This window comes from Poecilia formosa, unplaced genomic scaffold (genome assembly GCF_000485575.1).
Source record: "Poecilia formosa unplaced genomic scaffold, Poecilia_formosa-5.1.2 Scaffold77, whole genome shotgun sequence".
Lineage (NCBI taxonomy): Eukaryota > Metazoa > Chordata > Actinopteri > Cyprinodontiformes > Poeciliidae > Poecilia > Poecilia formosa.
The window spans coordinates 2,374,360-2,387,578 of NW_006800016.1; the positions used below are offsets into that span (position 1 = coordinate 2,374,360).

The window sequence follows — 13,219 nt, forward strand, 5'->3', positions numbered from 1 at the left end:
CAGCCAGAAGACTGGGCGCAGGAGAGCCCGCTCATAATGCGGGAACACAACCGGCGGAATACATCCTGGATTTATTTGGATTCATGATAACAAGATTTCTGCTGTTTGGAAGTTAATTTATTAAGTTGGTTTAACTTGATGAATTACTTGTTACCAACTGAAGCAATTCAATTAAGTTAAATGAACCTAATTTATTCAGTCATTAATTTAATTCATATTCAATATTTTATATTTTTTACAATGAAAATAAAGATGTCATAAGTCATTAACAATTACCCAGACAAACATATATTTGTGCCTTTGCACACAAATACAGACTTGTATATCTGACTGCCTGCACACACTATGAACGTTTATCCACTCACCGCAGGTAAAACTATGACATGAATCGCTAAATGAATTAATGTCAATGTTTCATGTAGGGGGAAAAAAACTCTTTATAACACAGAATTGACAATGGAATAATTTTGATTTGTGTTGGATCTTATTATTTATTAGATTAGAAAGTCTAAAAGATTTCATGCAAGTGTTTTTGTGATAACTTCTTAATGTAGGAATATTTTACTTTAGGAAACACTACAAAAGAATAGTTAATTGACTGTAATTGGCTGTACTTAATATGTCTCTTAATAATATGATTGTTTAATGATTGTTCACTATATTAAGCAGAGTTCTTAATCCAAAGAGATTAATTTAACAACATTTATGTCATAGTTTTAACAAATGGTAATGGGTGACCTTGTTAGCAAATATTTAACAAATGTAAAGATGGTCAGCAGCAAGGTCCATGACCACTTTGGACTTTGATTATTATGAAATGCAAGCAAAGTTTTGAAAAAGTGAATATTTACTTAGAGTCACAATGTTTCAAACTATAACTGATGCAGAAAAGTTAGAAATAAAATTTTCCAAAATTTGAAAATAAATTACTGATTTGGTCAAGCACAGAGCACATAACACCAGTTTTAAAGTCCCTACACTTGCTCCCTGTAGCTCAGAGGATAGACTCTAAAAAACTGTTAGTTTATAAATCACTGAACGGTTTAGCACCACAATACATTAAAGATCTGTTGTTGTTGTACCAATGTTGTACCAACTGTCTAGAATCTAGACCCCTCAGGTCTTCTGGTTCTGGTCTGCATCCCCAGAACCAGAACCAAACAAGGAGAAGCAGCATTCAGCTTCTATGCACCACAAAGCTGGAACAAACTTCCAGAAAACTGTAAAACAGCCGAAACACTNGCTTGCTCTAACTCCTATGTGGGTATAAGACGACACATGAAGACATTTCTAAACCTTTTGAAAAACAAATGGTAAAATTGTGTCCTGCCTCTTCAGTAACAAAAACATTTAGGTTTTATGTTTCAGATTTGCCCTGTGAGCTAACATTTAGGTCAGCTAGTTGGTTGACTTGACCATTCCAGCATGGAGTTGATTTTTTAAAAAAATCCTGAAATAAACTGGTGAGATAACGTCATATGAAATCACTCATATGATTCTTTTCCATCTAACCAGAGGTAGTTTCTGGTTTGGACTTTGGTTTGGTTTTTGATCCATAATAAACTCAAAAGGTTTGTGCTTCCAATCTAATAAAATGCTTGATTAGAAGTAAAGTTGACTGTCCAGATGTTTTATATCACCTATAACAAAGTTTAAGTAGGTCAGTACATTGCTAGGATCTGTTGTCACAACTAGTTATTTCAGACTAAGTTCTGTTCAGTTAAACATCACTTTTATGTGATGTTTAGCAATGTTGCTCTGAAAGTTGTGCTTAACTTTTGCTTTTCAAAGGACTGCCACAGAAAATCATTAAGTAAGTTGATGAAATAACAGATTTGTATGTTATGGTATTTCTTTTTTTTTCTTTTTTTTTTCAAAAATAAATGAAATAGTAAAATAGATGTTTTCAGATTGAATTGTCTGGTTCCAAGTCAAAGGGTTAAAGTGCTGTGTAACTTTCAGTGTGACTCACACAAGTTACTATAATTTAAAAAATAAAAATTGAAAGGTTAACAAATCTACAAGTTAAATTTAATCAGTGTAACATCATAGCAAATATGAGGAGATGTTGTCAGAAACAAGTTCAGCAATGATATTAAAGCCTAATTTCCAAGTGGAAAATAATTTAAACAGAACTATGAATATTTTCTTTTTGAAAGTATTCATAACTTTAAATGTTTTTTTAAAAATAATGTTTTTAAATTTCTTTAATAACTCCTTCGTTTAAAAGATCTTTCAGAAAAGATGTTCACCTTCCCGCAAGAAACCAACACAGCACATGTTAGGTTGACATCAAGTCAAAATTTACAGGCTGTAACTGTCTGTTTGAGGTAAGAACTAACCTTGGAAATGCATGAAAACAAATAAAGCTATCTACAGAGTGCATGAATGTCTACAGCTGAAACTAAATTCTTCATGTCTTTTGCCTCAAAACAGGTTCTTTACAGACCTCAAAAGAGATTATTCTCTTTTCTCGTTGGCTCTACCCTCTTTTGATAACGACTTTTTGTTATTAAAATCGGCCAACTTAGATTCTTTTCAAATGTATGTAAGGAACACGGCCGCAAATTTTGAAGGACTGGACTTCAAGCTGAACAAGTGGCAATCAGTTTGTGCAACATGGGATGCTGCATCAGGTTTGGCCCAACTGTGGGTGGATGGAAAGCCTTCAAGGAGGAAATTTACCAGCTTTGGATCCAATATCAATGGACCAATTATTATTGCTTTGGGACAGGTGCGTTTTTAAACACAGTAAATATAGAAATATTAATACATTATGAAAAATATCCCAAATTGTATCAAGTTTATGATTCAATCAAAGTTAGTCACATATTAAAATTGGTGNGGCCAGTCCCTCACAGTGATTCAACATGTAAGGACCTTAAATGCAAATACTCACCTGGATTTTTTTCTGTTTCCTCTTTGATCGCTAAGAATAAAGACCACTAGTGCCACAAAATCTCCTCAATTGTCAAAATGTTTTATTATTCCACCACTACTTAAAGTAATCTTATTATTGTTGTAATTAAAAAAACAAACAAATTAATTAAAAATTCAATGTAAACGTCTTTAAAGACAGGCTAGGGCAGAGAAAGTTACCTTTGGTGTGAAGTCACTGTCATGCCTTTGCCGTACTTCATTGCCGAAACATCTTGGTTTCAAAAACACATTCCCTTACCGTCTATGAACGTCACTAAGCTGCGAATCAATTATCAACTGAATTACTCAGTGCCAAGTTCACCATCAAATCACCCACTTCAACCATTTTATATGTCATGGTGAGTAAATATTTGTGTGGATGCATATCATTATAGAATATTAAGTAAAATTATTGTCTGTTAATTTTACTCTATGGTTGACTGTCTAGTGAGGCAAATTGAGAGCTGTTATCTTGTTACAGTCATGCAACTTAAAGTTTCAAAAATATTTAAAACCTTTATAGCAGCCCAACTTAGAAGGACATCATATTATGTACGTATGTCATGATATTATAATGGGAAAACAGTTATGGCTTATTTGCTCAAGTTGTCAATGTCCTAAAAGAAATAGTAGTAAATAGTTTTCAAACAACCTGGTTTCAATGGCTGTGCTTTTAAATCTAACAATAACATTTATATTCCATCCATCCATCCATTTTCTGAACACCCTTGTCCCTCAGTGGGGTCGAGAGGGGTGCTGGTGCCTATCTCCAGCTAACGTTCCGGGCGAGAGGCGGGGTAACATTTATATTTAATAGTATAAAACTTTTTTTTTTTTTCAGGAGATAACCAAAGAACTATTTTGGGGTTACAACAGAGTGATTTATAGTTTGTTATAATAGAACATGAGATTCTTTTATTTACACTGTGTTGGCATGACAGACACAGTTTTGGAACGGTTTAAATCATATTTAGAAAACAGAACTTTCTCGGTCCATATATTGTTAAGGTCCACCTGCTATTGAAACGGCACAAGTTTATCTTATTGTGCCGAAATCATTTTATCCTCTATTTGGTCTTTTACAAAGTTGAAGACCAACGTTGGTGAAGATCGGCCTTCTAGAAAAAAGGCCAACCTTCTAATTTACATAGAAGGTAGATCAGGTGGTCAGGAGGGACATCAAGGGAACCAATGAAATACAATTATTGCACAAACATCTACAGTATAAAAGTGACAATCCGATAGTTTTACACTAAACATCCAGAATCAACGTCCAAGGTAAGACATGACAAACTTTACATAGTGGGAAAGTTTTGAAGTATGATCTCACAAACAAAATGGTCTATGATTCTCTACGAGAATTTTTATGACTTATTCAAGCGGAAAGCTTGAATAAGTCATTATTTTTGCCAACTACTGCAAGTATCATCACTGTTAATTTCTGACCCTTTTTTTTTTGTTTTGTTTTGTTCTTTGTATCAGATGCTGTTCTTTCTGCTGTTGGTGACATCATGTGCTGCCACTCCTCAAAGTAAAAAAAAAAAAAAAAAACATTTTTGTTGCTTTCTTAAAATAATACACATTAAAGGTTTATATGAGAGCAAGTTTCTCGGATGAGGCTTGCTCTAACTCCTATGTGGGTATAAGACGACACATGAAGACATTTCTAAACCTTTTGAAAAACAAATGGCAAAGTTGTGTCCTGCCTCTTCAGTAACAAAAACATTTAGGTTTTATGTTTCAGATTTGCCCTGTGGGCTAACATTTAGGTCAGCTAGCTGGTTGACATGACCATTCCAGCATGGAATTGATTTAAAAAAAAAAATCCTGAAATAAACTCGTGAGATAACGTCATATGAAATCACTCACATGATTCTTTTCCATCTAACCAGAGGTAGTTTCTGGTTTGGACTTTGGTTTGGTTTTTGATCCATAATAAACGCAAAAGGTTTGTGCTTCCAATCTAATAAAATGCTTGATTAGAAGTAAAGTTGACTGTCCAGATGTTTTATATCACCTATAACAAAGTTTAAGTAGGTCAGTACATTGCTAGGATCTGTTGTCACAACTAGTTATTTCCCACTGGGAAAGTCAGAAAATACATTTCAGACTAAGTTCTGTTCAGTTAAACATCATTTTTATGTGATGTTTAGCAATATTTCTCTGAAAGTTGTGCTTAACTTTTGCTTTTCAAAGGACTGCCACAGAAAATCATTAAGTCATTTCAAATATCTTACTCATAGTTTATATTTACTCTTTTATTTTCACACCATGTCAATGAGAACATAGGTTTAGCAGTCTTGATGTAATCACACATTTATATTTTCTGGTAAAAAATACTTTTTTGGCAAAAAATAAATGAAATAGTTAAACATATGTTTTCAGAGTTTTAGAAAATAAATGCTGATGAAAAAATGTAAATGGTTCCAGTTCAAAGGGGTAACCTGCTGTATAGCTTTCAATGCAACTCACACAAGTTAGTATCATTAAAATTAAAATATTTAAAAGGTAAACAAATCTACAACAAGATGGATTTAACAAATATCAGGAGATATTGTCACTTCAGCTATGAGCTTAAAAAATAATTTTCAGGAGAAAAATAAGTTAATCGGAACCATAAACTTTTATTTTGGAAAGTATTCATCACTTTAAATACATTTTGAAAAACATTGTATTTATTTAAATGTATTCATTATATCATTTGCTTTAAAGATCTTCAAGGGAAGATGTTCACCTTCCCAGAAGAATCCAACACAGCAAATGTCAGGTTGACGACATCAAAACAAGATTTCAATGCTGTGACTGTCTGTTTCAGGTGAGTATTGATGTTTAGTTAAAACAAATAAAACTATCTACAGAGAGCATGAATGTCTAGAACTTAAACAAAATTCTTCATGTCTTTTGCCTCAATGCAGGTTCCTCACAGACCTCTCAAGAGAATTTACTTTTTTCTCTTTGAGCGTACCCTCTTTTTACAATGGTGTTATATTTAAAAATGAAGTAGGTTCATTTCAAATGTGTGTCAACGGCAAACAAGCATATTTTAGAGGACTGGACTTCAAGCTGAACAAATGCCAGTCGCTCTGTGGAACATGGGAAGCTGCATCAGGTCTGACACAACTGTGGCTGAATGGACAGCCTTCAAGCAGGAGGTTAAGCAGTAAATCCAATATCAGCGGACCAATTACAATCACTCTAGGACAGGTGCGTTTTTAACGTTTTAGATTTTACAGACTTAAAAAGTTTTGCTGATTATACACCCTGCGCTGGATGCTTCCAATTATTTTGCTGCTTTTTAATATTCAATTGGCTGTAAAGACAAAGACTGAAATCCATCCCTTCCTTATACTTCAATGAAAATCAAAAATATTTTGGTCAGGATAGAGAGTCTTGATATGTATATCCTACACAACTTGTATGTTTGTAGAATACCCAATTTCTGTAATTGTGCTGTTTGACTATTGTGTTTATTTTTCTTACAGTATCCCGAACCATATAGAGGTGGCTTTTTTAACGGAATACAATTTGTCGGCATGATGTCAGATCTCCACATGTGGGATTCCAAGCTTCCACCCTGTGAGATCCAGAAATACATGAATCAAGGTGGCTTCACAACAGGAAATGTGTTGGACTGGAGTTCACTGGAATTCGAGATTACAGGAACGGTGCTGATCGAGAATAAACTGGAAACTTGTCAGTCATCTCTTCTTTAAATTTATATAACACACAATAATTGGTAAATTGTGTGTTATGTTCAAAAAATATGTTATGAAGCAAAAAAATATATTCTAACTGTTGATAGAATAATTTAATCATCATAATTAGACTAATTCTTACCTTTCTGATCATTAATTCAATCAGTTTATTTCCTTGATTTAACAAATTTCATCATTAATTTATAAATACATTCTCTTACGATTCTTACTCTATATGAGTGGAAAGGGAGCAGGGAGAAAAAAAAAATCTTGCAGAAACCTGCCCCTTTCTCAATCATTACAAAATAAATGTTCATATTAACTAATGGATAAATTGTTGCCACTTCTTTCTTAGATCTTTTTTTTAGATTGTTTATTTCCTTTTAACTTCTTCCAGTTTCTTTTTAAAGTCTGTTTGGCTGTGAAAACAACAGTTTGACCTCAGTCACATGAAATAAGTATAGATTTTGCTATAATTTTTATTTTCTTGGGATTTGTTTAATACTGTTTTCAAATTTTACCCCAGAATCAACGCTGAACCATTTTACCAGAAAGTACTTTGGGATTAAACTTGTAACTCAGTACTATATAACATTTTAAGCTCATGGTGTATTTGTGTAATTGTACTAACTTAGAGGATGGATGTTAAAAATGCTGATCATTTTCACTTTAAAAAATAAATCTTCCGACTAAATAATAATAAAACAATATATGTGTTGCTTCTTCCTTGAATAACAAGTTTCCCCTGAAACCTAAAATATAGTAAACACTTGAATTATGACACGGCTTAGGATTGAATACCTAAATATTAAGATACCTTTATACTTAATAAAGACAAACTGGAAAAGGTGCTCACATCAGTATTATTTTATACTAATTCTGTATTTAGAAAATACATATTTTTAAAAAAATATTAGGAACTGTAATACTCACAAACTAAAAATATATTTTCTGTCAGTATGTAAAACATTTACTAGAGAAAAGATACAATGTAATTCACATATATCCACAAAGTTCATTCTAAAGTAGCAGGGTTTCATTTGCCCCAACATTACCTGTAGTTCCCCCACAACTTTTCCTTTTAGTCTCTTTATAATTAGCTGCCTCTCCTTCTTGTTGCCTGGCTCAAATGTTCTTTATCATGACTTTAACTTAATAAAGCCATTCTTCCCATTTGGTAAAGAAACTTTGTCTAAATACGGCAGGACAGCTATACACTCTAAAATGAAATGAGCTGTACCAACTTAATTGAATTGAATTGCTTCAATTGGTAACAAGTAATTCAATTAAGTTTTTCAAACTTAATTTATTCATTTTAACCAACTCAAGTTAACTTACTGAACTGAGTTCCACCTAACTCAATTTATTATGACCATCCAGTTCAATTCATTAAGTTCATCCAACTCAATTCATTAAGTTTTTTTTAAAAACTGAATTTACCAAGTTTATCCAAATATATATACAGTGCCTTGCAAAAGTATATGACTTCCTTGAACTTTTTAACCTGTTGCAGCTTTTCAGGCTTCAAACATAAAGATCTAAAATTTTAATAATTTTTAAATACTTTTTAAAAATTATTAAAAAAAACACATAAAAAAAATATTTTTAAAGAATCAAATTATTTTGTGAAGAATCAACAACAAGTGGGACACAATGGTGAGGTGGAACGAAATTTATTGGGCATTTTAAACTTATACCAAATAAAAAACTGCAAAGTGGAGCGTGCAATATTATTTGGCCCCTATACTTTCAGGGTTATAACCCTAAACCACATAAAGCACGCTGGACAATACAGGATCTGTCCCTGCTCAAGCTTGTCCAATAATCCAATGTTTATTTATTTTTTCTCCCTTACAGGAACAGGACAGGCATGGTGGATTCTTTGAGAGCAGGCAGTCTTTTGTCGGCATGATGACCGATGTCCACATGTGGGACTCTGTCCTTTCTCCCTGTGAGATTAAGAGCTAAATGGATAATCTGAATTTCAATCCAGGGAATGTGCTGAACTGGAAGGCATTGGAATTTAATACTACTGGAAAAGCACTGATAGAAGATGACCAAATGAAACAAAACACTGTCAAAGATGTACTTCAAACTGGAAAATGTTTATTCTAAATAAATGCAGCTTGCAAAATTACATTTTCTGGTGCCTTTTTTCTTCCTTTGGATAAAACTAGATAAACTAGATTTCAAGCTATTTGAACAGGGCAAATGGTAATCATTTACATTGAGAAATAAATGCTCTTATCTAAGGGCAATTTAAGATGTTAACCTAACAGTCATGCTTTGGGAATATGGGAAGAAGCCAGAAGATGAGTGAACCCGCACATGCAGCCACATTTAAAACATTTAAAATTCATGAATTTAGACCTTTGGCTGACTGAAAATCAAATCAGAGTCATTGCTGCAAAGTAACGATGATGACTGTTCTGTCCACCAGGTGCAGTAAAAGTTTTAAACATGACTAAGCAACATCTGGTCAGGTAGTAAATTTAAATACATTTTCTTTGGTAAAGAAAACAAAACACAACAAAAAAAGAAAAACACAGGAATCACAGTGGTCAAAGATATTTGGATGATGACATAGCTATTATAAACTCAACAATAAGAAATAATTAAATTAACAGAATGAATAAATCAGAACAAGAAGATGAAATTAATACAAAATGCAAAGAACAAGTCCAAAACTCAAATAAGAAACTGAACTAACAGAGGGAATAAAGTAGAACAAGGAAAAATAATGAAAATAAGAAATCAATACAAGGAAACAACAGAGGCAAAAGTCCAAATTGATAAGGCATCACAACAAAACAAGAAAGTAATTGCTGCATCTCTTCCATTAAACTGGAAAAACGATAACTCTGCAATTCATTAACTTAGATAAGCAAAATGAGTAAAAACAATGCGACAAAAAACAACAACAACAAAAAATAAAACTGAAATATTCAGACATATGAGAAATATGACATGTAATTCCTTTGGTAAAATGCTATTTAATTTAACTGATGTTGTTCACAAGGTCTTTCTAAATAAATTAAATAATATCCTCCACGTACTGCTAACTTACATAGAAGGTAAGTCAGATAGGGCGGGGATACCAAGGAAAGCAATAAAATATGATTATTCTACCAACAGCTACAGTATAAAAGTGACAGTCGGATAGTTTCACACACATCAAGAATCAGGATCCAAGGTAAGAATTGACTAAATTTACATAGCTACAAAAAGGACTGAGGATTCATGACAACTATGGTGAGTGGACAGCTTGAATAAGTCATTATTTTTATTGAGAGTATCGTCACTGTTAATATTTTATGACTTGTATGGTGTTTTCTTGTATCAGATGCTGCTCTTGCTGCTGTTGGTGGCATCATGTGCTGCCATTCCTCAAAGTAAGAAAAAACACTTGTTGCTTTTTTAACAATATAATAATATAGATTAAAGGTTTATATGATAGCAAATTAAGTAGTTTTTCTAACTCCTATGCAAATATATGATGGAACATGAAGATTTTTTTTATTATTTTCTATCCCTAGTAAATAAAAAAATAAAATAAAACAATTGTTGGTAAAATTGTGTTGCTGTCTCTTTTGTTAACAACATTTAGCTTTTATGTTTCAGATTTGCCAGTAAGCAAACATGTAGGTCAGCTAGCTGGTTGACTTGATCATTCCAGCTAAGAGTACATATTTTTTACAAACCTGAAATAAAATTGTGAGTTAACTTCATATGAAAACACTCACAGGAGTCTTTTCCATCTAAACAGTGCTAGTGCCTGGTTTGGACTTTGGCTGAGTTTTTGATCTGTAATAAACTAGAATAATAAAATAATGTGCTTTGACTGTAATAAAATGCTGGATTAGCCACAGAAAAACAAAGGCTGACTGTCCTGACCTTCTTGCTGTGTATCATGATATCACGTGAGTTCAAGTAGGTCATGAGTTGATAAGAACTGTGGTCACAACTGATTATTTCCCACTGGATCCATAAACAACATTTCACACTCAGTTCTTCAAACACTGTTAGGTGCTGTTCAACAATTTGGTCTGAAAGTTGTGCTTTGCTTTTTTTAACTTTAGAGTTAAGCAAATTGGGATTGTTAAGTGATTTCAACTATGTTGTCTTAGGCTCACTGCAAAGTCTGGTGTACACTTAGAGAGTGATATTGTCTTTCTCTATTTCTCTAAAATATTTTCTCTAAAATATTTTGAGTTCACATTGTGTCTCATTGAAATAATGTGAGTGATCTGCCTTCTCCTTAACATCATGTCAATGAGAAGGCAGATCTTGACAAAACTGCATTGATTTAATCTAGTTGATGAAATAACAGATTTGTATGTTATGGTATTTCTTTTTTTTTTTTCAAAAATAAATGAAATAGTAAAATAGATGTTTTCAGAGTGAATCGCCTGGTTCCAAGTCAAAGGGTTAAAGTGCTCTGTAACTTTCAGTGTGACTCACACAAGTTACTATAATTTAAAAAATAAAAATTGAAAGGTTAACAAATCTACAAGTTAAATTTAATCAGTGTAACATCATAGCAAATATGAGGAGATGTTGTCAGAAACAAGTTCAGCAATGATATTAAAGCCTAATTTCCAAGTGGAAACTAATTTAAACAGAACTATGAATATTTTATTTTTGAAAGTCTTCATAACTTTAAATGTTTTTTAAAATAATGTTTTTAAATTTCTTTAATAACTCCTTCGTTTAAAAGATCTTTCAGACAAGATGTTCACCTTCCCGCAAGAAACCAACACAGCACATGTTAGGTTGACAACATCAAGACAAAATTTACAGGCTGTAACTGTCTGTTTGAGGTAAGAACTAACCTTGGAAATGCATTAAAACAAATAAAGCTATCTGCAGAGTGCATGAATGTCTACAGCTAAAACTAAATTCTTCATGTCTTTTGCCTCAAAACAGGTTCTTTACAGACCTCAAAAGACATCACTCTCTTTTCTCGTTGGCTCTACCCTCTTTTGATAACGCCTTTTTGTTGTTCAAATCGGCCAACTTAGATTCTTTTCAAATGTGGGTAAGGAGCATGGCCGCAAATTTTGAAGGACTGGACTTCAAGCTGAACAAGTGGCAATCAGTTTGTGCAACATGGGATGCTGCATCAGGTTTGGCCCAACTGTGGGTGGATGGAAAGCCTTCAAGGAGGAAATTTACCAGCTTTGGATCCAATATCAATGGACCAATTATTATTGCTTTGGGACAGGTGCGTTTTTAAACACAGTAAATATAGAAATATTAATACATTATGAAAAATATCCCAAATTGTATCAAGTTTATGATTCAATCAAAGTTAGTCACATATTAAAATTGGTGGTGGCTTAGCTTAAACTAACCTAAGAGTGAGCTTGAAGGCGGCTGTGTGCAAACTTGTTAAGCAGAGATTTATGGAAACAAACTCTGGGAAAAACAGTTTCAATCTGAAATACCCAACTTAATTAGGTACACATAGTTTGTAATAACTCATACAATAAGCAAAGGCATACTTGAGCTAATCTGCCCCACTTAAAAAATGTTGTGTCAGAATTTCATATTCATGGCTTATTGGAGATGTGCAGCATAACTAAAACCTGCTCAGCCAACTGTAGCTTCATTGCTGCATCGAAGTCGCTACAACTTCATTGTAGTAATATTTTGAATTACATATCATCTTTAATCTATTCTTATTACTTTAATTTTCTGATTTTAGGGCTTCAAATATTTTCTGTTTCATCAATGATGGATGATTCTATTCCTTATTCTACTTTAGTCAGGGCACAAAGTATTGACATGTATGTTTAATTAAACCTCTGAATCATATTAATTTCCCTGAAAATGTTTATAGAATGCCGTCTCTTGCAGCTTGCAGGGCTGTTGGTGCTTGTGAGTTTACAGTTTGATTATTGTGTTTTCTTCTCTGATTACAGGAACAAGATTCACATGGTGGTGGTTTTGATGCCAAACAATCATTTGTCGGCATGATGTCAGATCTCCATATGTGGGATTACAAGCTTTCACCCTGTGAGATCCGGAAATACACGAATGGCCGTGGCTACGCAAATGGAAATGTGTTGAACTGGAATTCACTGGAATTCCAGATTATAGGAAGGGTGCTGATCGAGAATCAACAGAATACTTGTCAGTAAATCCTAATTTCTACAAATTTATATAGTGCACAATAATTGGTCACTTGTATGACATGAACACAATTTACTCTGTTTTTTATATTCCAACATCATAAATATGTTTAATTCATTACACTAATCATTTTGTCATACGTTGTCAAAAACTTGAATACTGTTTTTTTTATTATTATTATTATTTTACCCTAGATTCAATGCTGAACATTTTACAAAAAAAACTTTTCAATTAAACTTGTAACTGAATATAAAATCATTAAGAGCTGATGATGTCTTATTTTGTTTTGTTCTAACTACTTCCAGGACAGGTGTTCAAAAATCTGATAATTTTCATTAAAATAGTCCAACTATAAAAGAATTAAGAGCTGTGAGTTTGAGAACTGAACTACAAATGTCTAGATATATGTTTTTTGTCAGTATGTAAAACGTGAAGTAGAGAAAAAATAAATGCAATTCTCAGATATCCAT

General features: G+C 32.8%; 2 protein-coding genes across 4 annotated transcripts; both read left to right on the top strand.

The window, feature by feature from the left end:
• The first annotated feature begins 1,258 nt into the window (after window positions 1-1,258).
• On the top strand, window positions 1,259-12,790 carry LOC107836696 (C-reactive protein-like). 2 transcript variants are annotated; one of them, XM_016673404.1, is made up of 5 exons: window positions 9,840-9,866; window positions 9,958-10,006; window positions 11,332-11,434; window positions 11,541-11,838; window positions 12,539-12,790. In XM_016673404.1, the coding sequence occupies exons 1-5, from the start codon at window positions 9,855-9,857 to the stop codon at window positions 12,755-12,757; spliced, it is 681 nt and encodes a 226-aa protein (XP_016528890.1). In that variant the 5' UTR covers window positions 9,840-9,854; the 3' UTR covers window positions 12,758-12,790. The 2 variants fall into 2 exon arrangements, with proteins under 2 accessions (XP_016528891.1, XP_016528890.1); XM_016673405.1 differs by lacking the exons at window positions 9,840-9,866; window positions 9,958-10,006; window positions 11,332-11,434 and adding an exon at window positions 1,259-2,330.
• Window positions 3,998-8,582, top strand: LOC107832884 (serum amyloid P-component-like). Of its 2 annotated transcripts, none has more exons than XM_016673407.1 (5): window positions 3,998-4,197; window positions 4,402-4,450; window positions 5,632-5,734; window positions 5,835-6,123; window positions 8,472-8,582. In XM_016673407.1, exons 2-5 carry the CDS (start codon window positions 4,402-4,404, stop codon window positions 8,580-8,582), a joined length of 552 nt encoding a protein of 183 aa, XP_016528893.1. In that variant the 5' UTR covers window positions 3,998-4,197. The 2 variants fall into 2 exon arrangements, with proteins under 2 accessions (XP_016528893.1, XP_016528892.1); XM_016673406.1 differs by lacking the exon at window positions 8,472-8,582 and adding an exon at window positions 6,402-6,853.
• Window positions 12,791-13,219: the final 429 nt, after the last annotated feature.

Coding starts and splice junctions, on each gene's coding strand:
- LOC107832884 (XM_016673406.1), top strand. CDS start 4,402: ATGCTGTTCTTTCTGCTGTTGGTGACATCATGTGCTGCCACTCCTCAA. Junction 5,735..5,834: donor GCTGTGACTGTCTGTTTCAG/GTGAGTATTGAT, acceptor GCCTCAATGCAG/GTTCCTCACAGACCTCTCAA. Junction 6,124..6,401: donor TTACAATCACTCTAGGACAG/GTGCGTTTTTAA, acceptor TTTTTCTTACAG/TATCCCGAACCATATAGAGG.
- LOC107836696 (XM_016673404.1), top strand. Junction 10,007..11,331: donor ATGTGCTGCCATTCCTCAAA/GTAAGAAAAAAC, acceptor TTCGTTTAAAAG/ATCTTTCAGACAAGATGTTC. Junction 11,435..11,540: donor GCTGTAACTGTCTGTTTGAG/GTAAGAACTAAC, acceptor GCCTCAAAACAG/GTTCTTTACAGACCTCAAAA.